At 41.3% G+C, this 25,391-nt stretch overlaps 1 protein-coding gene across 16 annotated transcripts in view; it reads left to right on the top strand.

The window, feature by feature from the left end:
* LOC144198378 (nuclear factor 1 X-type-like) overlaps positions 1–25,391 on the top strand; it is a 131,058-nt gene that overhangs the window by 52,419 nt on the left and 53,248 nt on the right. For 14 of the 16 annotated variants that reach the window (XM_077719358.1, XM_077719355.1, XM_077719359.1 and 11 more), the window contains one exon: positions 9,904–10,435. In XM_077719358.1, coding sequence (XP_077575484.1) covers positions 10,018–10,435 — 418 coding nt within the window. In that variant the 5' untranslated portion in view covers positions 9,904–10,017. Of the gene's footprint in view, positions 1–8,781; positions 9,376–9,724; positions 10,436–25,391 lie in introns of those variants that run through there. The other 2 variants (XM_077719352.1, XM_077719347.1) reach the window with 2 other exon arrangements.

Raw genomic sequence — 25,391 nt, 5'->3', positions numbered from 1 at the left:
AGTATCCGCTTGTGAGTGCGTGTGCTCGGGTGTGTGCATGCTGCTCTGAATTGCACTTGTGTGTGTGTGTGTGTGTGTGTGTGTGTGTACGTGTGTGTATGTGGGTTCATTGCTGACGGCCAAGAAGCCTCGGCAGCATCTGACGTGGCAGCTCTTTCTGCTTTCAGTCCAGCCCGCTCTTTCTGGCGCATTTGCCTGTGATACTATCTTTTCATACAATCGCATGTTTATAAATGGAGACTGACGGGTGTTTGGGCATTTAGAATTGATAAACACAGCACCATTCATGGGGAAGTTACAGTGTGTCTAGGAAATGCATTGACGCAGTCAGATTTTCTCATTAGAGAGTAGAAATGCAGATTGCAATAATATCAGTAGATTTAAAATAACTTTGAATAATTACCTAGCTATTGAAAGTCACAAAACACAACTATTTGAGACTGAAAATGTTAAGATAATAATAATAATGATGTTTTTTTATAACTTGAGACCCTGCAAATATATTTACTAATATGCAAAACAGGCCAGAATTCTTTATTATATTAGACAACTCCTTCTCAATAAGAATTATTACCAACTGGCACAGGTGAGAAAGTGTAAAAACCCAAGGTAACCAGGCTGGATTCTATCTTGATCCAAAAATTGTGTATTTATTTGCAAATGGAGCCATTCCAAAAATTGTTCAGCATTGTTTTTCTCAGTTAAAAACCCATGTTCTCACCAATTTGAAGACGGTTCTAAATACAGGAATAATTACTAAGCCTAGCCCTCAACCGTCTTTGTAGTAGTCAAAACTGGCATAAATCCAAAGACGTTTTCCTATATATATTAAAATAATACCCTTAAAAATGTACAATGTATTGATGAAATGTTTAAAAACAAATTTATATTTTTTGTATAACTAATGTTTAAATAAAAAAAACATCAAATATGCTCATAGGCATCTATAATTACCAAAGCAGTTTTTTTTAGATTATAATTTTGACATGGTGATGAATTCCTTTTTTTTCCCTCCAATCTGTCCTTATTTTCCCTGCTTGTCCGGCCTTTTATCGAGGTGGGTTTCCTCCATTTTATGTCCCCTCTGAAGACTTGTACTTATGGCTGTCTCCCTGCGGTGCTGTGGTGTTCTTGAGGTCTGTGCGAGGTGGTTTGGACTGGCGAAGTCATTGAATGTGGTTGCAGGGGAGATAACCTCCCATCAGTGTTTTGTGTGTCACTTCTTGCTCTTGTTTTGCTGCACAGTGAAATTCTAAAAAGGGAAAGCGGTGGTTTGAGGACAAAAGTTTGAAAAGGATCTAGTCTTTATACATGTGCGGTGGTGAAGGCTCTTTTGTTTCCCACTCTGCACGTATTTGTCTGCGTCCTCAGTGTCTTCCGGCCGGCATGCTGCTCGCTCAGCAGGGAATGCCACTCAAAAAATGGGCAGAGCGACCTTTAACCCTCGAGCTGCCAGCTCAAGAAGGGCTGCCCGGCTCCCTTGGACCTAAACGAGGTCAAGTTTAGCAGAGATTAAGAGCCAGCTCTGCGAGCGCCATTTGAAACAGACACCTTTTAACCCTAATGGGATCAAAGTCGGCTGGCAGGCCACTAGGAGCGGCCGCAAAGCCTCCGAGTCAACACGGTGAGACAGACAGACAAAGCAGAGTGCGTAGGCAATGACCCAGCTTAGATCATGCCATGGGGAGTGGGCACCGGTTAACCCTGGTGGCGCCAAACCCCGGCAGGAAGGGCTCCAGCTCTCATGATAAGCAGAATTAAATCTGCAAGCTTCAGTGTCCCTGATAGGACAAGCTCACTAACGTGGTCTCTCATGCTTGGCATGGCTGCCTTCTCATCTGCAAAGTTGATTTTCATTCTTTCCTTTGTGGAAAGTCGTATATTGTAACTTACATCAACAATCTTCTGGTGATATTTCATCTGACGCCAAATTGGATGACAAAAAATCACATAAATATAGTGGAACGCTCTGCAACCTCTGATTAGTTTGGCATAGAAACGCTTTCTCTTAGGAAATAACTGACAGGGAATTTATGCGTATCCGGGTGTAACTATGGCCATCATAAAACTCTTATTTGACTGTACAGGCCTAAAAGAAAGAGTGTCGCAATAGGCTCCAGATCTCAAATTGTTTCCCCCTGACAGCCAATGGCCAAATCTTTTTTTTTAAATTCCAATTTACAACAATAATATTGACAGATAAAATCAAATAGGGAAAATAAAGTTAGCTGACTGAATTGAACCCTTTTCTGTCAAGCATACTTTTTGAATTTTATCTTCAGGGCGACCTACAGTAATTATAAAAATAGCTCTGATCCCCCAAAAATATGCATTCATACAAACATTCTGTAATATTTATGCTTGCCCAGTAGTTGGCGATATTTCCAACGGGGGTTTTTCCCCAACATTTTATTCAAATCTTTAATTTGAATATTTTGTGCGTATGTTGTAAGTGAATGAAGACAAATACTTAGAAGTGCAATAAATGTACATTTTGATGATGTTCGTTTATTAGTGCAAATGGTACCAGTGTTCATTTTTGCGATTGTTGATATTGTGCTTAATGTGTTGCTAAATGAAAATGTGTTGTAATGAAAAGCAAAAATGACCTTGTTTTTAATGCCCGTGTTACAGTTTTGCAAAACCAGTGAGAGTTCCACACTAAGCAAAGAGTGAGGCATGCTTGAAGCATTAGCGATAACGAGCACATGCAGGCCATTACGACAAGTGAGATTGTTGAGCAGTAAGGCCCTGAGGGAAGACTGTAGCAACAATATAATGAAGGCAAAAAGTGTTAGGCAGAGACACTGACTAGTTTGAGGCAAAAGAAAGTCGAAGGCGGGGTGCACAGACCGAACGTGCGAGGCGGGCACATTGGCGAAGCATTTTTTTTTTTTTGGAATAAAAGGATAAGGGCACTCTGCCCGGCATTTGGAGAGAGGTTGGCATCCTGCCTCGTCCGCAGACAGAATGAGGAATAAAAGAATGAAGGGGAGAGTAAGTCTCAATAGTGCATCCCTTGTGTGAGGAAACTCAGTCTTTGCCGACCGCTGCTGCTTGTTAGGAAGGGGGGCTTATTGGGTGTCATTATCTCCTCCATTCTCTGTGTATTAGCTAACGATGAGGTTGGAGACCTCCAGGCCCCCTGGCGCTGGTTGTGAGCTGCCCGTGACGTACGCCTATTGGAGGTGTTTGTGAGACCTTGCCTGAAGCAAAAAAGCAATTTTTTCCCCATCCCACCATTTTTGGAGAGTGGTAGATATTAAAGTGAATGAATTGGAAAAAATATATACTTTGAGTCCCAGGTATGTCAAAGGCAGTATTCATCAATTAATCAATTAGAAAATTGTAGGAAGGCTCAAAATGTTTGTTGAAATATGAATTTTGTTAAGGTCATGAATTTACTGAATGTTAAGTATTTATAGGGTGTTTGAAAGTTTTCATCTTGATTGGCTGGGATCTGCCACATTGTACAACTGTCATTCAAGTCACTATTCGAGTAAAACTCGTTGCCGAACCCCACACATCGAACGATTGTTCAGTCGGGTCCACCACAATGTTAAGTCGTAGTTCGAGTCTTACAACCGACAGAGCCGCAAACAGCAAGGTCGATCCATGCATATTTTTCCTATGCAACCCTACAGAAATGTAATGTAGTATAATGTAAACATTCATACAGTGTTCCCTATGTGCATTCACTTATCCTGTATATGCTTAACGTAATGCTACACCAGCCCGTCTTTTGCTCTTCTGTTCAAATGTTTCTAACCTGCCGCATCTCTTCATAAAGTATAATTTTATCCAGTTGTGTTTAAAAGAACTGATAAGATCGCCACTCGGAGAAACTAATCCCTCCAATTCAACACACCGCTATCAAGATGAGACGTAAGTTTTGCATTACTGGCGGTTAGTGTGTAGTATTTTGCTGTAGTCTGCTTTTCGTTCGCCGCAAAATATTTTGGGTGAATGGAGTTTTGACTTTCCATCCACCAAAACCAAAGTCAAAAAATCCCCTATTTATTTAACAGCGGTTGCAGATAAATACAATCAAAATATGGGGGGATGTGTTTGCAATTAAGTGAATGTGGTGATTTTATGCAAAGAAAAACCACAAGAGCCTAACGGAATAAATCTGGATGTATGAAAAATGGTGAAGAACATCTTTGATGTGAGTTCGTCCTCACACACTTTGGAATATTCTAAAACTCACTCGTGCAGCAGGCACAAGTTCGGCTCGTTTTCGGTGCTTGCGTCTCCGGAGCTGTTTTAACTCTTCCCGCATGCTGCCTCATGCCACAAATGGCTTCCAGACTTTCACACGTACTAAGGCTTCAGTGTTTAAACATGCGTAATTACAAACGATGCACAGACACACTTTAGACATCAATCTGCACTGATGGGAAGGAAAACGTGGGGCAATGCTTCATTTCTACTTCCGTCTAGGAGAATGGCATGAGTAGATTGCAGTAGGAAGGAAATTCAAGTGAAATAAAGAGGACTGATGTGTGTGGCCTCGGATAAAAGGATAACTATTTCCAGAAAGTTTCCAAACAGCCTAACTTGTGTGTTTGGATTTCATAACCGTGAGGTTTTCGAGATTGCCAAGATCCTTAACTTTGGCGTAGTTGCCATTTGACTCATTGGGCTGCTCCCAGCACACCTTACTTTCCCTACTCTACTCTTCAGAAGAAAACATGAAAACTTGACTCAGGCCACAAATGCATTTTTCCCCTTTTTTTCCAAGAAAAGCTGGAACAAGACAGCATGTGTGCAAATTTCCAGTGAACCAGCATGCCTGTTTTATGTGAAAATAAGAGCACTGAGCAATTTCAAATTTACATTAAAAAAAAGGTCACTGGGTCACTTGTCAATAGTGGATATGATTTTACACAGAGTGTGAATGATAAATTGTACTATTCACGTCTGGACATACTAAAACTTTCATCAGTACTGTCTTTGTGAGTTTGCATCCATGTGTTTGTTTCAACTATGATCTCAACAAGGGTGATGGAGTTTTTAGCATGTCCCTGTCACAGTTTGGAGATTAGGGGCTCAATCCACGTTGGGTTTCGAGTTTACATGTCCTGTCCGTGCCTGTGTTGGTTTTTCATGGCTACTCTGGTTTACTTCCACATCCCAAAAACATCCATGCTACGCTGGTTGATCCCTCTCAATTGTCCCTCGATGTGAATGTGACCTTGACTTGTTGTCTCGGTCATAATGCCCTGCCATTCGCTGGCATCTAATTCAGAGTGCCTACTGGCCACAATGAGCTCAGGATAGGCTCCAGCACCCCCCGTAACCCTTGTGAGGATAAGCGGTATGGAAAATGAATACCAATGAGTATATCACATCAAAATTAAAGACTTGCATATTGAGTTTGTTTTACGGTCTGTAGTTAAGAGATGATCTTTTGTCATCTATAAATGTATTGGCATTTCAAAAATAGGCTACATTATCTCAATTAAGTGTACTTTCCAGTGACATTTTGTTTTATTCCAGAAGTTAAAAGAGCATCTTTGTATATTCGCTCCATGGTAAACAGGAGGTGGAAACAGGTCTGATTAGTATACAAATGTTGTGCTCTAATAGTCAGTCAATTAAGTTTCATTGATCACTAAGACATTTGAATTTGATTTTGGAAAGTGATGACAGATAAATTGTGATACTTGACAGAAGGTATCGGTTGTGGATGCATGTGTAATGAGGATGATTTTTGTTTTTTTTTTACGGTTGGGAGGAATCATTCATATACCCGTATTCAATGTAGTGTTTTACATTTTAAATGATGCATTTTGTCATTATTTGAAGTACTAAATGAAGTACTTGACAGTTTTTATGCACGGCATGTGCCTGGAGTCAGTGCAAACACTGCCTGCGTTATTTCGAGTTGACTAAAACCAACGACAAACATGATGGGAGTATGTATTTATGTATTTATTTTTTAAGCGGCAGTTATTATTATTATTAGAAACAACTCAGTGTCAAGTCACATCATTCAGTGGACAGCAAGTGTTGAATTGAAGGCAAACTAAGGATTTGAATTGTTCCTCTTAGTTGAATTTATAAATAGTAGTTCATTTCAGAGTACTGTTTTATATTTACACGTGACCTTTTAACACCAAATACTGGTGTTTCTATTTTATGGTGTTTACCATCTAAAATAATTCTCTTGTGTAGCTTTAGCTGCTTCCAGGTGGTTTTTAAAAAAATACATATATTTTTTTAAACTGCTCTTCATGGCTCTGATCAACCCTCGCTTGGGAAGTGAACCCTGTCAGGGCAAGAGGGGGGCTTGTCTTGGCCGGCCGGCGGAACAAAGGTCGACATTTAGTGAAACGCTGAGCGTGGCATGCACAGATAAGAGAAACCCTCGTTTTAATGCCAAGCTACTGATACACACGCCCACATACACTTGCACCAAGAACACAGACTGCAGTGGTCTAAGCCCTGGACAACTACCACCTGGGCAAACACAGGAAACCCTAATGGGTGGTGGAATTCAAAATTGTCCAAATATTTAAAGTTGAGATGCAATTGCAATTATGCATATCTAATGATCACAACCTGTGTAAATAATACTAAATAAATTACTTTAAATATGGAGTAAAGTCTACAGACCCATAGAGGATTGAATTGTGCACGTCATAGGTGGTAGCTTCATTGATGGAAAACTGATTAAATTATCTCCATCTCTTATTTGTTTTTTTTTGTTTTTTTTGGGTTTGCATCACAAGGCAGTTAAATTCACAGGGGTGTGCAGACTTCAATAGGCACGTACGTACGTACCGTGTGCTAGCTTGAATAACCAGTAGTAGTCGTCCTGTCACAGTCCGGTCCAGATGGGGTTCGTGCCATTCTTCTCTTTGATACGTAGGCAGTCATTCAGCAATGTGGGCTTGCCAGCTGACCCAGTTAGCCAAGTAGTCACCCACCCAGCCAGCCCGTCATTGGACTGGACCTTTTTTGTCGTCCAGACATTCACAGAGGGAGTGCGCCAGGCTAGTGCCGATAGTCGTCAGCGCCAAGTAGAGGACTCTGGCCTTTGTAAGGTGTTCACACACAAACACGCAGGCGGTCGGTCCCACTGGACGACAGACAGCTTGGCCACGTTATGAAATGTCTGGGCCCTCAACTTTGCCGCATGACAAGTTCGCTGCTCCCGGTGCCGAGATTCCGATTCATGTCTCTGTAATCCCTTGTTGAGTAATAATGTTGTTAAATTAAAAAAAACTCCACCAAAATGTTCCAGGCTCAGTACTCATTCGTACAAAAGGCAAGAGAAGGAATTACGCTATGACACCTTTTTTTTTGGTCTTATTCTGATTTGATTCTTATGACATTGCAACTTCTTTTATTAAAATTATGACTTTTCATAATATTCCAGTTCGTTCAGTTAGGTTTACAACCTTTAAATCTACAGTAAATTTAGACATTTTTTCCTGCAAGTTTCCTCATTCCAGATAAGTAATAATAATGAGGGATTATTATATCTCTCATATTGCAATTGAGTACTTTTATTTATTTTTATTTTTTGCAGGTTTCCAACATTAGGCTTGTAATTTTGACTGGATATTAATATTTTTTTACCACAACTCTTGCTTTAGGAACTTAGCCTTGAAGTCTTATTGCATTGACTTTGTTTTCGTAATGTATTTGCTTTTCTTTAAAGATTACATTATTCATGGAGTCATGTGGCCTTATTTTCATAAAAAATACGCATACCAATAATAGAACTTTATTACTGGTGCTTTTCATTACGTCATGATTACTATTTAAAAAAAAACAGTTTTATAATTAGGGCTATTTTCAAAACTATGAGTACTACTGTAGTATTAGATTTTTATTGTAATAAACGTTAATGGTTAACCAGTGAATAATTATGAAAAGAAATAAATTATGCATTTGTATTTTTTGTCTTGTTTTGACTGTTTACTCATAGTCTTTATTATTCTCTGAAAATATAATTTATTTCTTAGCATCTCTAAAGCAAAGGCCCTAAATTATGATAATGCATCGTTTAATGGAGCACACTTAAACTTTCGTATAGGCTGCAATATTGACATGCATGAACAATTAAACATGCTGAGAATTATTAGACAAAAGCACATTCCAGTGGTCCCTTAATTTAGGAAAGGTTATGTATTTGAAAGCCTCCTTTTGAAATTGTTGTTTTATTTTTTTTTATTTTTTTTTTTAACTTTTTTTGGCGATGACTATGTTTTTTGTCCGCGTGTGGGGGTGTGAAAGGCATTTTCACTCCCCCACCTCCTCGTCTCCTTGTTTGTGTGGCAAATCCGGGAGCAGCTGCTGGTCTCTGGGTCTAGTGGGATTTTTAGGCCTGCGTTTTCTCATGCCATCCCATGCCAAGGTGTTGTAATGCGAGCGGTTACTGTGAGTGGGGGTGGGTTCTGGGTAGACGGAGGTACTTTTGGGGAATAGTGGGGGAGGGTCAGTCTGCAGGTGGCGTCTAGAATTGACGCATGTAAAATGGCTATATCCTCTGGACCTTGCCTTTTTGCACTAGATTGGAACTTGTCTGTTTGGTGAATGACGCACGCAATGCCCACAACACACACACACACACACACACACACTTTCTCTCATTTTCTCTCTCTCTACCAGCCACCAAGCGTGCATCACACACCACCCGCCTCTGCCATCGCTCTTCCCTCCCTCCTCGGTACTGCTAGCGAGCGCATTGGCTGGGCCGCCCGTGACTGGGTGCCAAATAGGTGGTCCCTGCACATGTTGGCACACACTCAGTCAATGGGCGCTGGAGCAAAGTGAGGAAGAAGAGAGCGAAGGCAGAGTTGGAAGCAAAGAGGGCGAAAAAAGCAGCGACACTCGGGTTTGCCAGCGGTCGCGCGCACTCGTCCAACATTGATTCCGTCCTCTTGTTTTGCTGCTTGTTTTTTTTTTCCCTTTTTTTTTCTATCTGCGCTCATCCCATTGTCCAACTCTCTCTATTTCTCGCATGCAGGCCGAGTCTCATGCAGATTTGATTGAACTCTACCCGCTTTGCCAAAAGTCGCTTTTGCTTACCGGTTGAAATATTTTCAACATTTTTCATTTTTGACAATTTACTCCTTGTAGTCCTGGTCGTCATTTTTTTCGGTAGTGACGTTGCTGAAGTTCTTTCTCCTTCTGTAGTGCCTTTGAACAACAACTCTCCTGCTTTAGCTACACCTCCTCCCGTGTTCTTTTACTGGTACTACACCGTGACCTTTGGCTTTTTTGGGGCTATTTTCATCGAAAAGCCACCCCCTCTTTTTTTTATTATTTCGTGGCCTTTCCTCTTGTTCTTAGTGAACCATCAAATCGTAGTTTTTTTTCGCAATCTCTGGTGTCAGTTTATGATGAAAGAGCAAAATGGTAACTACCAATTTATTTTAGTTTTTTCATATTCATGTAGTGTTAATTTAAGATAGAATTTGGGGAAAACATAGAATAATAGTCTTGATTTGTGTTCCATTCTCAATCCTAACTGTTATTTGAACTCACCCGAGATGAGTTTATCAACTACATGTTACCTTTCTTTGAGTGTTGAGTTGAACAGTTTCCATCAATGTGATGTCTGTTGGGGAGAGAGTGTCATGACTCTCTCACTCTCTCTCTCTCTTTTGCTCACTCTCTCTCTTTCACACACACACACTTTCTCTCTCTCTCTCTATCTCTCTTTCGGCGCCTCTCGTTCATTCCCTCGCTCCGCTCGCACGGAGCAGGCGCCGCTCCTCCATGCTGCGCGCCGGTGCTAACTGCCTCACCTCTCTCTTCCCATCCTCCCCCCCACTCCCCCTCTCCCCGTCCTTCTCTCCCCCATTCTCCCCCTCCTCGTCCTGCTTCCCCCCATCCTCCCTCTCCTCCTCCTCCGCCCTCCCCCTGTCCTCCTCTCTCATCCAGGATGAATTCCACCCCTTCATCGAGGCCCTGCTGCCCCACGTCCGCGCCTTCGCCTACACCTGGTTCAACCTGCAGGCCCGTAAGCGCAAGTACTTCAAGAAGCACGAGAAGCGTATGTCCAAGGAGGAAGAGCGCGCAGTGAAGGACGAGCTGCTGGGGGAAAAGCCCGAGATTAAACAGAAGTGGGCGTCTCGCCTATTGGCCAAGCTCCGCAAGGACATCCGGCCCGAGTTTCGCGAGGACTTTGTGCTCACCATCACGGGGAAGAAACCCCCCTGTTGCGTGCTGTCCAACCCCGACCAGAAGGGCAAGATCCGTCGCATCGACTGCCTGCGCCAGGCTGACAAGGTGTGGCGACTGGACCTTGTCATGGTCATCCTGTTCAAAGGCAGCCCATTGGAGAGCACGGACGGGGAGCGCCTGGTCAAGTCGCCACAGTGCACCAACCCGGGCCTGTGCGTCCAGCCGCACCACATCGGGGTGTCCGTCAAGGAGCTGGACCTCTACCTGGCCTACTTCGTCCACACGCCAGGTATGTGGGGGAACTCGCTACCTGTGGGGAGGAGGGGCGCGTGGGGGACTCTTACTTCACCTCACTTTTGCAACACACTCATCTGCAAACATCCCAAAATCTCAAAAGTGAAATCCTTAGAATGTTTTTTTTTTTAAATTAAGTCCCTATACAAACTAAAAAAAAAAGACACTGCCAAAATTTAAATTATATTTCAACACACCCAATATATTTTTTGTAATATGTAATTTTCATCTGCAACCCTACTTACAAAAAGAAAACAAAATATTTTTAACATGATGAATGAACCCACTTTTTGATGCCAATATTTAATATTAATTGTACTGTAAACAAAAAGTTAAATGACATCATAATGAATATGTATTTTAATTGAAGTGTGAAGATAATTGCACATTTTAATATTAGGAAATTTTTGCCTTCTTGCCATGTCTTTTTTTTAGTATTTGTTTACATGGCAAAGTAGACACAAATGTAGTAATATTTGTGTGTGTGTGTGTGTGTGTGTGTGAGTGTGTAGAGGGCAATGGTCCAACATGCCCTCACAAGTCCATGCTGCTTTTTCCGAAATAAGCAGTTCGCCTTTTTCGAAAGAAAAAGGCAGTTAATTTTTTTTCTCTTACGTATGCTTTCAAGATTATCGCCTTAGTCAAGTTGAGTGTTTTTGTTAGGCGAGTCTTTATAACATTTCTTCTAATTCTAACAAATGTGCCATTGTAGCCATGGATTGTCATTTGGCTTGTACCCAGAAGTGTGTGTTGGTTCGTCGGCGCATGTGTGTGGGAAAGACAGAGCTGTGAGTCTCCTGCTCTCAGGCCGCAGACAGTTTTCGCCTTTACCGTCTGCCTGAACGCTTGCACTGCCACAGACCTGCCCATCAAAAAGCACACACACTCACTCACACACTCTCGCTAATGCACGCTCAGCCAGAACTCGTGCGGCCACCTTCACAGCCATTCACACACACAGAAAGCTAAAAAAAAAAAGTAAAAAAAAAAAAATAGAAAAAGAAAGACTAGACAAACAACCCATCTTTTGTAGTGTATTTTCACACTTACAGCCAGAAATGGTTTCAGTCACATACGCACACACACCCACACACACTCAGCCAAAGACCAGCCTCGATACATTTTGATATAGCCAAAGTGTGTTGTTTCACAGCCACTAGGATAGATACACACACACACACACACACACACACACACACACACACACACACACACACACACACACACACACACACACACACACACACACACACACACACGTGCAAATTCAGCCAAAAAAATTCTCCCCGTAGCTTCCCATGCAGCCATTTTGTGCACAGCCAAAATATAGTGTTGTGTTGTAGCGTTGCTCCAAAACGTACACGCGCACACACATTCACAAATCGCAATTCAGAGCCAAATCCTCTAAAAAAACACTTCAGCCTGTTACACACAAACACCGGCTTGTAACCTAATATTATTACAGCTGGATATTTTTGGTTTGTTTTCGCCATTTTAGATGAGTTTCAACCAGTATTTCACAAATGCATAATAATTCATGCTATCGCTGCCTCCCTTGCTTAGAGCTTGTCTTCCACACGTACACACACACACACACACTTGTACGAAGACACACTTTTCAATCCAGGCCAAACGCCTTCCAACTATTGCAGCTTTAGTCCAAATTGAGCAATTTGTGGTAAATGCGGAAAGCTAGTATTTGGAAAATGTCCTATCCTTCTACTTTTTTATTTAAATTTTACAATATTAAAATATAGAAAATGTATTTCACAATATTGCTTTTCCTCCAATTTTCTGGATATATTTTACTTTTTAATGCGTAAAATGACTTCCCAATATTTGATAAAATCCAGTATATGCAAAAGTCCAACTTCATTTTTCATTTAAATTTCTTTATAGGATTTTGAATCACCATAATTATATTTTTTAACTTAGTAAACGGGGGGAAATTAATCTTTTCATAAAACAAATGGCTTACTTCTAAATTGATTGTGAGTGGGCAACATTTTCATGACCATTTTTTCCGACAATTGAATGTGTTTTCACATCCTGAAGCACCTGAATTTTTTTTCAATATCTCTTCTTATGAAATAAATTTTTTCATTTCTGCGTTCAACACGTGGCTGCCCTATGGGGGTGGTGCACAGTGCATGGCTCATTCGTAATGTTCACTCGCCGCGTGCGCTCTGCTATTTGCTTAACGGCGGCGTGCCTGGGCTCTTTTCCTTCCTCCAGACAGGCCTGACTTGGAAAGAACATTTGGGGCCTGCCTGCAGTGAGCGCGAAGCGGTGGGATGAAAGCAAAGACAAAGGGTAAACCGCTGTCTTCGAACCTGCCCAAAGGTCAACAGTTTTATCACGCTTGGCTCTAACCAAGTGTGAGGTCGCCAAAGCATATTCGTGAGCCAGCAGTCCTGAAGGCCCATTTTTTTTCTCTCTCTCTCTCTCTCTCTGTCTCTCTCCTACGTTCGTGTTATTTTATTTATTTATTTATTCATTTCTTTTGCTCCCGTCGCGCAATGAATGGTGCGATACGCTCATTGTTTGTTTTTGTTTGCATTGCATTTTGTCGGGCTTTGGCATCACCGCCTTTGCTGCTCCTGTTTGATCCCGTACACACTGTTGTTTTGTCTCCTTAAACATGGCCCTCATTGTTGTTCGCGCAGAGGTAAAGTCTCTGCTCATCTCTTTTGTTGATATTGTGGAAGACAGAGAGCGGGAGAGCGCGAGAGTGTGCATTGGAAACGAGAGAGGAGCCTGCGATAGTGATTGTTCTGTTTGGCAGCGCCCAAGCTCGCTTGGTGTGGGAAGAAGAGAAAGACGTCTTGTGTTTTGTTTATGACAGAGTGGCAAAAAGCTGCCACGGGGAATCTCTGGGCTCTCTGTCAGGCTTTCTCTGGCTGTTCTTCAGCCAGACAGACAGACAGCCAGCCAGCCAGCCTTCGAGATTCCTCTTTTTCTTTTTTTACGGAGCACCACAGCCGTGACAGAACCAAGCGCACAGGCGTCACAAACTGCACGTCCTCTTGTTTTCAGACACTTCGATAAAGAGCAACATGTCTTTGAATGTTGCAAGTGAAATACCGGGGCGCCGGAGACACGGCAGATGAACAAAGAGTCTTCACGGCGACTTTAAGTATTTTCTTTTGATCCACACAGCTCAAAGGGATCGACAACAGTGTGCCTGTTTGCAATAGGAATCCACTTCTCTCGATCAAATCAACTGAGTTCTCTTCTACTGAACCACATTACATTACAATACTTTTAGTGTACAGGAATATCTTATTACTATATATTCTGCATGTGAATAGGTATTCATTCTACGATCGGTAGGCCATCAGTTTAGGGTGTAGGGTGTTAATATTTGGCTTTGGTGGAGGTCTCTTACTGAGCGCTATCGTTAAGACTCGCAATGTTATTATTCTAACGGAGATAGTGATCTCTTGGCCCTCAAGTGCCAACGCTCTGCATGGTAACCACAAACTGGCATGCTTCCTGTGAATGAATGAACAAGTGTCTGCTCAGACACTGAACTCTGGCGCCCGTCAAGGTGGGTGCTCGTTATCAGCAGGGCGATCCATTTACTTCTCAGCACAATGTATTTGATTTGCTTCATTAAACCATTTGCATATTTTTCCTGTTTTAGATTAAAAGGCAGCACATTTATCATTTGCCCGAGCATGGAAAGGGAGATTAAAAAAGCATTTGTCAAGCCAAAGTTAGCTCATTGCACTTACTCATATTCTGGAACACAGTCCATCTCTTTTATTCCTTCTGCAAGCCGCAAGTGTGATTATGAAAAGATGTTTCAAATGTGTTTCCAATCGCGAAAAATAAAAAAGCTCAGCGCAGGAAATTTGCAGTCACTCCAAGGGAGGTGTGAAATGTGCGCACTGTGCCATTTGTGCCGTGACCGCTCCACACTGCGCTCTCTCCAGTGCCAGATGCTGGCTCCCTTGCGCCAGAGTCCCGCGGGGATGTAGAAAACCCCCGGCACTGAAGCCAGACCCCTGACGCATTGACCACAGGAAGGATTCACAAATATAGCGCCTGCTTTGCTTCTTGAAAGAGGAATTCAGTACAAAAGGGATTTGATTCACGCCTTTAGTTTGTCTGTGAACTAATGTGGCAACTCACTTTGCTCATTTTGCAAAAAAACATGGCAAATATTACTGTACTGTAGTATTCAACCTATGGATACGTTCCTATAAGGAGCCTTGTGGTTGACGTCAGGCGAAGAGTTCATCTAAGTGTAAACTGCGTTCACAGTTTAATAGAATTGCTCCATTTTAAACCTCAGAAATCAGCCGACGCTTCTCTTGTACCTAAAAAAAAAGGCGCACAATTTGTAAGTCGAGTTATTATTGTGTGTACTACAATTGCGGGTGAGGACAGGAGTGTTGTAGTTTTGACGAACTATGATGAATGGCTCACAGCTTGGTCAAAGTTTTCTTATGGATTCCACTGTTTTGCCAAACTTTTTTTTATTTTCTCTGTTCAAAAATATCAGTTGTTAATTACTTCCTGGTCTCTTCTTCACGGGGGCACAGTGCTTGTGCATAAGTGTGATTTTTGTATGTTTGCGTGAGCACCGCTCAGGATGACCCTCAGCGGTCAAGTGTGCGCTGAATGAAGTGTCGACACTGAGGGAGTCAGTCAGGTCGGAGGCTTTTGTGTTACGTACTGTGGGAACAGAGCCCGCGGCAGCTAAGAAAAGCCCTCCACATGCAAGAGTGGCTTTGGCATTGGGAGGCGTTCGCCCGGCAGACTCCGTTTTTCCGGGCCCGCCCATCTTTTTTACACATTGTCGGGAGGTGAAGATGGAATGGAGAAGCTTGTCGCATTAGAAAAAGGAGCTTCTACTCTTGCTACACTTGGCCGTGGAAGAGAGTCTGGTATTTGGCCTGCTCCTGGGATCGGTCTAAGCCAAAGCCCCGCTGTGTGCATGTGTGCGCCAACACACACAAGCAGAATAGAGGCTTGCATAGATGATGTGCTTCCATTACTCCAAAAACCCCAGGATCTTCATTCATATCATTAGACTGCGATGACTCAAATGCACACGAGGCGGGAAAAATTAGATCGTGTTGTTGTCATTAGTCTTTAAATTAATTGCCTATTGTCGCAATTGTATGAATCTCTGAGGTTTTTTTTTTTAAAGGGATTTTAAAACAACTGCATGTGTTTTTCTGTTTTGTGTTTGTTCAGATGTGGAAGATTACTTTCTGAATGACAATTTTAAGGCAGCTATAGGGGTTGCTGTTATTTTGCTCTGTTAAAAACCAAAATATAATACTACAATGGATTGGATTTTGATTTTGAATGAAAATGGGATTTTTATTTAAATGAATGTACTTTTACACTAAATGTCATATTTTTCAGTTAACAATTTTTTTCTCTTTTTAATTTTTTTCTATTGTTTACTTAAACTTTACACTAAATATCAATCACATGATAATCTTCTAATTTTATGTTGCATAAGGGCACGCTCACGCACTGAACTCGATTTAATACGTAGTTATTAGATTTAATTACACAATTAACTATTGGCATTTAAAAGAAATGCATGTAGGTGCAGCTACATATGGTGTAAAAAATGTAAAAAAAATGGTTTTGACTTTAGCTGAATATATTTATTTCCCAGTTTTAAATTGGTACAAAAAGCCTTGAGAGAGCCTGGAAAAAAAGGGGGAGAAAACAGAGTCAAAAGCAATGAGGGGGTGGTATTGTCTGTATTAATACGGTGTCTTCCCAGCGCCGGCTCCCTTTTCAGCCTTTTGTTGCAGCTCCAACCGTGTAATGTGTCCATCCCCAAAATCCACATAGCCACTCAGGAGTGTTAGCCAGCAGAGGCAGACGGGAGGAGGAGAAGCGGGGGGGATTTGGGGGTAATGTTCACTACCAGGCAGGCCCTTCAGGGTTAGAAGACCCAGGGAGGATGGCTGCACCCAAAGAAGGGGGCAACGTTGACTGCTTCCGTAATTCATATTGAAAATACCATTTGAGTGACAAGCACCACAAGCGGAATTTACATTAAAGTTCAGAACTCTTTTATTACGGTCACATAAATGTATAACAATATAGTATTAATGTATGTAAAAAATGATACCATTTGCTCCCTTTGTTATTTTCAACAACAAATTAGATTTGCTATCAATTCATAGGAACTTTAAGGTGACAACTAATTGGGATTTCATAAAATTAAATCCTAAAATGGGCATCACAATTTCTGTATACATTTTTAATCACCTTAAAAATATTAAATCAATTTCCCCCCCAAAAATAAAGGCCATAGTGGGCAACATAAAATGATGTGACAGGCCAACCTGACTGAAATGGGAATGCTATGCCATTCATCCAAAAAGGTCAATTAAAAAAAATCTAATTCAATTTTTCACATCTGGTTGAGAAATTAAAGAAGAAAAAAAAAAGAACGTGGGCAAATCTAACACGGCAGTGGAGTCTGATGTACCGAAAGTGAGAGGCAGAGTCGTCGGCTGTTTTTTGGCACGGCGGTATCACTTGTACGCAAGATGCCAAATTTTCATATACACTCTCTGCCAACCTCCTCCCTCTGATCCTCGCTTTCTTCTCATCCCTTTTTCACGTTCCTCTTTCACACGTTCCCTCTTTCTTTTATTCCTCTTTAGAGTTCAAACACAGGCCCTCCCCTAGCCTCATTAGCACCAAGGAGTCCTGTTTGCTGCTTCAGAAAAATGTAAAATAATTTGTAAGTGCAAACATTTTAGTGCTCAATAGGACCATTATCTTTATTTTTCTTGAATGCAGGCCATCAAGAGGTTGTGAGCCTTGACTGTGGGTAGTCCAATCCCTTCCACTTAGTCACTATGCCTTGCGCCGTGTTTTATTTATATATATATATATATATATATATATATATATATATATATATATATATATATATATATATATATATATATATATATATATATATATATATATATATATATATATATATATATATATATATATATATATACACATATACATATATATATATATATATATATATATATATATATATATATATATATAATATATCCTTAGATTTCTTTGTGTTATTTATAAAGTCATTTTAAGTTCTTCTAATTTAGCATTATTATAAATCATTGGCAACTTACAAAGTTCTTGTCGACCTCTGAACATTCTTTTAAAAATGAAGGAAAGTTATTAAGGTATATCTCTTAATATTCCTGATATACCTTATACCTTATGTTTCATTTTTTTTTTGTCAGTTAGGTTTAAAATTAGATTGTGAGCGTCACAAGGCACCGTGTGATGTTGATGACACTGCAAGAAGGCGAGTAGTTTATAGAAGATAGATGGCCGTGTTAAGGGCTTTGGGTGGGAGTGTCCATGGCGAATGAGTGCGCTCGCTGAGAAGCGCAGCAGAATGCAAAGAATCAAATTTGGCATACATCTGTGTAAGCGAGTAAGCTTCAAATCAGTTTGGCCACAGATCTAGGACACTACACGGCGAGAAGAAAGCTGGATGAAATGGGATAGGGAGAGAGACGTGATGGGGATGTACTTGGGCGAGACTGTAGGGGAGGGGGATGAGGAGGTAAGGAGAGTTCCTCAATGACGACTTGAAAAACGGTAAATAAATGGAGTGGCGGTAAACAAGGCCTCGGCGCTCCATCAAAAGACGCCATTCATGTGTGAACAGGAGACTCTCTCTTTTCTCTTTAGGAGACCCAGAAAGGAAGCCAGTGATGCTGACGAGAGCATGTTTAGATAACAGGATGAGCTTAGACGGGAATGGCAATGGTGTGCTTGTATGTGTGTGTGTATTTGTTAGTGTTTGTGTTTTATTTTTGAGGGAGGGGCAGAGCAGATGGAAGGTGGACGCAGACTTAACGAGTGGGGTAAGGTGGGGGTGTGTGTTTTTGTTTGTTCTTTATCACTAATGTGGATTTGGGGGGGGGGGGGGGTATAGAGCGGGCCAATCACTATGTGCTAAGCAGAGCAGGGTTTTGTGTTCTTTTGGCAAAGCGTATGCGCTTCTATGCGTGAGTGTGCGTGTGAAAGCATATGTTCGCATGTCTCATCTAATTTTTTTTCTTAGTCTTTACTATGCATGATGCTAGACCCCCACGGGTACCGTCTGCAAAGAGTGGAGTTGGGTTCCCATGGACATGCCGGTGAAATGGCATCAGGAAGCTTCTCCGCAATGCAGCTTGGAGTTATTCAAAACACCGACCCGGAGTGTCAAGATGTCTGTTGTGCATATTCTCCCCTACAAACTTTTCAATTAGTTGGCGGGTAAGCTAAAATTACATTAAAGCACTTAGTGTGTTGTAAATAGACTTGTAAGGCACAAAAGCCAAAGCAAGTGGCACTTATTAAAAGCTTCAATTCATTAAGTCCATATTCAACTTATATTGGGAAAACAACCATTAATTTGATTTCTTTTTAACTTGCTACTGTTGAAGAGGGCATTTTAGATTAGTGCCGTAGCCTTGCTTGGAGTGCCATAAGATTGGCTAGCAGCCACTTGAAATTCCACTGCTTTCAAAGTGGGAGAATATATGTGATTTAGTTTTTATTCAAAGCATCAAGTGCTACAATTGTTTGAACAGCATCCAAATTTGTGAGTTCTATTAATTTCTGACTTTTATTGGTTAAACAAAAAATGTCAACTGATTGTAATTTAGTTCAAGCCAGGTTATCAAAATTACTTCGATGTAACTTGCAGTTGATTTTAGGGTTGCCATGCCACTGGGCAACCCCCCCTTCTCTCTGTCCTCTCTCTTGCCACCCAAAGTGCCCCCCACCCCTCCTCACTGCCGCCTGTTCCCCTACATTTATTGGACCCCAATTTGGCTGGCACCATGGCAACCATGGCTCTCAGGGATCCTTTGCCTGGGTAGAATCCAAGGTGCCTTCAGGGTGGCACTGGCTGGTGCTTTCTACATCCATGGATTTTCACCATAGTTGTTTGCGAGAGCGATGCCACCGTTGACCCTAACTCAAACTATCTTTTCTGTTAAATAACCAGCAGCTAACGTGGCACGCCGTATCCGGCCGTATTAGCCACTGCTTTGGGCCTGCCTGGGCTTGAGTAGTAAATCATTTTTTCCAGTGCGCATATTGATGGGATATATCTTTATGCACAGTCCTGCTTCCCACATCAGAGGAAGACGAGAGAATGAGAGGCAATGAAACAACATACATGGGTTGCATTTTAAATGTATAATAAATGAGCAAGCAAGGATATATCTGGTGTATATGTAAATATCCATTACAGCGCATTTGTCTTTTTGAGTCCTGTCAAAACATGTATGATATTCAAATGCAGGGTTTTTTTTAAACAGGTGGTACTGTTGCTGAGAAAAAAAATATACTTTCATAACATTTTGATTGCAGTAATATGAAAATAATCTTCTGATAGTAGCTTTTGCTAAGGCTGAGTCATTCCAAATATTTGCTAAGGTTCCAGTCAATTTTATTTACTTTGCGGGTCTAGAAACGTGGGCTATTAGTTTGATTTGAGGAAAATTGGAGTGCTCTACATGATGGCGACTACCAGTGTGATTTGAGTCAGACATAACTGATTTGGTGACTCAAAGAGTCAAGGCTGGGTTAGTGTTATCAAGAACAGAAATGTTTTTTTAGAGACTATCTCAAACTTATAAAGAAAAATAGGTGTTGTGTAACTACGCCCTAAATGTGTGTTACTGTCACTTGTGTGGAGTGGAGCACATCGAGAAAGAATGGGAATCTCATCACCCTGTTCCCTTGGAGCCTGAGTCAGTATCCGCGATAGGTCAAAAGCCAATCACTGTGCCAGTATGTCCCATTTAATGAGAGAAGCAGTACAGTTTGACGGAGCTGGGATTCAGATCAACAAGCCAGTTTGCCGAAGGATTTATAGGCAGGATAATCACGGCAGTGGTTTGATTTTCTCGAACACTGCCGAGTTAACTATTGCAATGCGCCTCTGTGAGGACAAAGTCGGCTTGCCTTCTGAGTAGAGCGCAAACGGTGCATTCGTCATGCGAGGTGTGCAGGGAGATATGGTGTGTCATGTGAAATGGTTCTGGCGGTGCTTTGCACAGACAGCGCAGCCAGCTTTTGTGAATTGTAGGACATTGAAGGGGAAGAATGAAACTTTTTTTTTCTTTTTAAAAAGCTACACCAGGCTATAGTGTATCGTAAAGATTTGGCATATTTTTGTTGTCTCTTTTTGTTCACCCTGCCCTGAAATTGTCAGTGAGATTGAAGATCGTGACAGACTAATGAGCTGCCTTTCCTGCAATTACCCTCCTCTCTTGTATTTGTTCTTTCTGTCTCCGTTGAGCTTTTTCTCCACTTTTCTCATGTGCCCCTTCAAGCAGATTCATTCTTTCCCACTACTTTTTTTTCTAAACTCCCCTTATTCAGAACTATGACCAATTCATTGTGGAAAAAGTAACTGGATGGTCATTTGGAGAAATTGGTTCCTAATTTGTGGTTGATTGTTATCTAGGAAGCAACCTAGATCTACTGCCGGTTTTATAGTGCTGCCAGTTTGGGCTTTTGTTTGTTTTGGCTTCCACTTCACGCAGCTTGAAATTGAATTTAAATGCAAGATTTACACAATTCGTAATGCCACAAATAGAGGTGGAAGTTGCTGATGATAGTATTGAATTTTATTCATAATCCATCCCTATAAAAAAAGTTTCATAAGACTAATATCAATATTTACAAGTTGCGCTAATAATGTAGTGTTGCAGTATAAGACAGCGAAGGTTAAATTCCAATTTTGAATTCTGAGCTACATTTATAGGTGACCAGTGACTAAAACCACTAACTAGGATTAGTGCTAACCCGCCACCATACTGAATACGATATTGGATTATAGAAAATTGCTGAAACCCAATTATAACATATTACTACACTGTATATTATTTTGCATGATAGTGCAGCCTTTGTCAGTCAAGATCCTCTTTGAACTTAAAACCGGTTTTCTTGGCTTAGGTATGACCCCTCGTAAAGTTCTTGACCAGTCTCTACCAATAAAAGGCCACTTGCATTGAAATGTTTTTGCAGGGAATCAGTTAAGCTTGTCATAATGAGTAAATCCTCACATAGCTGTTTGGATAGTAAATGATTCGCACGGGTGTTAAGGGGATGCTACTTCTAAGCTGGGTGCCAACTGCCATGTGTCTTATCTCTTCAGTCTTGTGCCAAGTAAAAGTCAGTCTCCATGCTAATTCCTCACTTTGGTGCAGAAGTCCGGCAATGTCACCAATGAAATCCCATGGGACATCTGCCCTTTCTGCGCCCTTTAACTTGTCTCACTCCGATGGAGTACGAAGCAACAGTGGTAACGTAGGTGGCAAGTGCGAAGATTTTGTTGATTAAAAGTTGTTGTTGTAATGACACAGCTTAAAATGCCAGGTGGTGGATGTGTAATGCTAATCTCCTATCTAATTTGGAGGTCCAGGGGTGAAGCCCTTAATCCATAACAAACACGTACGCTCCCACGTAGTCTTACACACATATGGACACAGGCATAGACAAAAAGCCCTCACACTAACAACTTCAGCATAGAACCATATTCCTTTTACCTTATGTGTGTTTACATACAACACTACATTTTATAAAATTATAATGCAATCATTTGTCAGTCTCACATTTTTACATGGTTGGTACTTTTTAAAAACATATTTTCATCATATTGTTAGCCTGCAAAAGGGGATTTTAATCTAAATGAAATTAAAGCAGCATGATTGTCAATCAATTTTGCAAAGTGTTTTGTTGGATATGAGAAGAGAAAGCAAAAACTGGTTGCTTTTGTACAGATGTTTTAATCAACGACACACCCTGATCCAAGTATTTTAATATATTTGCATGATCCTTGTATGATGTATGTAGAGAAAGGTGTCAGAAAGGGATGACTGGTTGCTCCAGTCTTCACCTTACTTAAACTCCACACCACTCCCTGCTCTATTACTACCGAAAATCTCAAGGCTTGCAAATGGATTTTCTGTTAACACAAATTACCCCTCGTATTCAAATAGGTAAACATTGAGAGCTGTTGACAACTCAAGTTTAAGGTTAATATTAAAGTGACATGAAACCAACGAGAATTAAATAGTCACCATCATGTTCCCTAAACTAATGGAAAATTACTTTATTGCTGTTTGGTTTAAGGTGTTTGCTCATGGACCTGAATTTATGCAAGTGCACAAGCTCTTAAAAAGACAACTATTTTCTATGCTTGCTGTGGGTTTTCTATTTAGGATAATGTGTGCAATGAATTTTCCCCTGGGCTTTCCTGGGTTCAAGTCCAGGTCGGTCCACCTGTGTGAAGTTTGCATGGTCTTCCTGAGCCTGTGTAGGTTTCCTCCGGGTACTCCAGTTTCCTCCCACATTCCAACAACATGCATAGTAGGATGATTGGACTCTCTAAATTGCCCCTAGGTATGCATGTGAGTGTGCATGGTTGTCCGTCTCCTTGTGTCCTGCAATCGGCTGGCCACCGATTCAGGGTGTCCCCTGCCTATGGCCTGGAGACAGCTGGAATTGAGTTCAGCACCCCCTATGACCCTAATGAGTATAAAGCAGTTCAGAAAATGCGAGTGGCAGGTGTGACACCCATGTGTTTTAATGTAAATGTGTGTGTTGAAAATCAAGTTCAGAGGGTGCATATAGGGACTGATTGGAAATTGCGTCACCTGTGGTGTAGGGTTATCCAAGGTGAAAGGTCTCTGCAGGCATTGGGGCAGGGCTAAAGGAGGAGGGAGGAGCTACATGAAAAGTGACTGAGCTGCTTTGAAAACCTGTGAAGGAGTTATGGCTTGCAGTTAAAAGCTTCAAATATCATGGAAAAAAGGAGGCATGTTTCTTATGAAAGAGAAAACCTCTGTTGTGTGTGTGTGTGTGTGTGTGTTTTGGGGTGACGTGGGTTCATGATGCAGGGAGGTGAGACTGATAGTCCAGGTTCTCAAGGTGAAACGAAAGAAGGGTGAGGCGGAGGAGGAAAAGATGATAAGTGGGGAGGGCAAAGAGTGTAAGCACCTTTACTGGGCGGGTTTCTTGAGGTCGCGGCGCTGAATATCACATAGGAATGTGGAATGCTGACACGCTGCCAATGCAAACACACCGGCTGCACCACTGCCGTGCCCAATGGCTGTCAAGGGCTGCTTTATATACACGCACACAAAAGCACTCATCACGTGTGTGTGGAGCAGTATACTGTATATACACTTGCACAGAATGCCGCGTCCACTGAGTAAACACAACGCAGAAATAATCAATTAGTGCACAATTGGCTATGGGACACACGCATACTTTCGCTTGTACAAACATCTGCACTATTGACACCCGAACAAAACGCCACGTTTTGCACTTATGGTGATGCGAGGTGTATTGTAGCTGCTCAGTTGGGATATTCTTAACTCTCAAGTGTGTCATCTACTGAAATATCTTAGTTTGTGTGTGTATATGTGTGTGTGTGTGTGTGCGTTTGTGTGAAGGAAGACCATTTTAATGGGCCATAGCAGCATAGCTGAAATGCAGAGAGCTGGGAGTTATTACAGCTGTGAGGCACAGAAGTATTCAAGTACAGACAGGCACATGTTTGAATAAGTGATTCTTTTACTGCGGGCTGGACAAACTTGTTAAAACACACTTGCATATAGACCTGAAGTTGCAAAGAAATTATACAACATTAATATATGGCATGCCTCAATTACTAATCGCCAGGTGCATCGTCTACTTGTATAAATACATGCCTCGCCTCAATGAACACCACCTTCTTCACATCCTTTCATTGGTATAACCGCAAGGTTGCATAATTACCTTGATTATGACTTCTGACAGCCCAGAAAAAAAAAAACGAAACAAAAGGCAAAGTTACCGGAAAATGGACCCAAAGAAATTCTAAATCGAGATTGGGGAAAAACATGATTTAGAACATCAATATCATGAAAATGAAAAGGCTTCAATGATCTAGACCAAGGGTTCTAAGACATTTTTGAGCAAGTATCAACCTCACTCAGTACTTGTAATGCATTTTTAGACCTGTATTTTATTGTTGTTCTTCCAATTGCTATACCCCAACACCTTACTCCTCCTACCTTGCATGCTTTTGGAATGTGGGAGGAAACGTGAGTACCTCGAGAAAACCCATTCAAACCTGGGGAGAACATGCAAACTCCACACAGAACTGTGAGACCAATGCGCTAACCACATTTCGCACGTTTCATTCAAAGTTGGACTTTTTAAGGGGTTTAGTTGGCAGTATTTCAGACCTTGGATTGGATTAGAACTTTCTGCGAATGTACATCCATATATACTATTGCAATTAATTATTACAAAGACCTGTCAGCATGTGTATTTAAAAAAAATGAAATTACAGGTCTAGAATGGTTGCTGTCACATTTGAAGTTCAAAGCAAGCATGTGCCCAAGGGCCAATGATCGCTTTTGAACACAAAAAGAAGTGTGACTCATTTAAAGAGTGTATGCGTTTATGTGCCCTAATGATTCACTTATTCACGGACCCTATAAAAGTTAACAAGACAAATTGCCACATCTCGACTCTGTCTTGTTTTCCTTGTTGTAAATTCACAGTCTTTAATGTCTATAACACTCCATTCCTTGTGTGCGTGAGTGTGTGTGTTCTCCCTCTCAGTTTGGAGCATGCCAGGTTCAGAGGTCACAACAACTGAGTTGCTGAGTCGTGCTTTGAAGTGGTTCACCACACAGATGCATACACCCCCCCCCCCCACCCCACCCCGCAAGGTCAAGTTGAGGCAAAAAATATTCCCGCTTTATGATCAAGTAGACGCGTTTTGTTGGCAATGAGAATTGCAAATGTTTGATTTGGCGTCCTCGTGCACTGAATTAACAAAAACAAACAAAAAACACGTCCAACTATTGTGCCAATTTTATCTTCTTAAGCATTCTGACAGCATTTTACCCTTAATTTAGGACATT

The sequence above is a fragment of the Stigmatopora nigra genome, chromosome 6 (genome assembly GCF_051989575.1).
Source record: "Stigmatopora nigra isolate UIUO_SnigA chromosome 6, RoL_Snig_1.1, whole genome shotgun sequence".
NCBI lineage: Eukaryota > Metazoa > Chordata > Actinopteri > Syngnathiformes > Syngnathidae > Stigmatopora > Stigmatopora nigra.
This window is presented reverse-complemented; position numbering and strand designations above follow the sequence as displayed.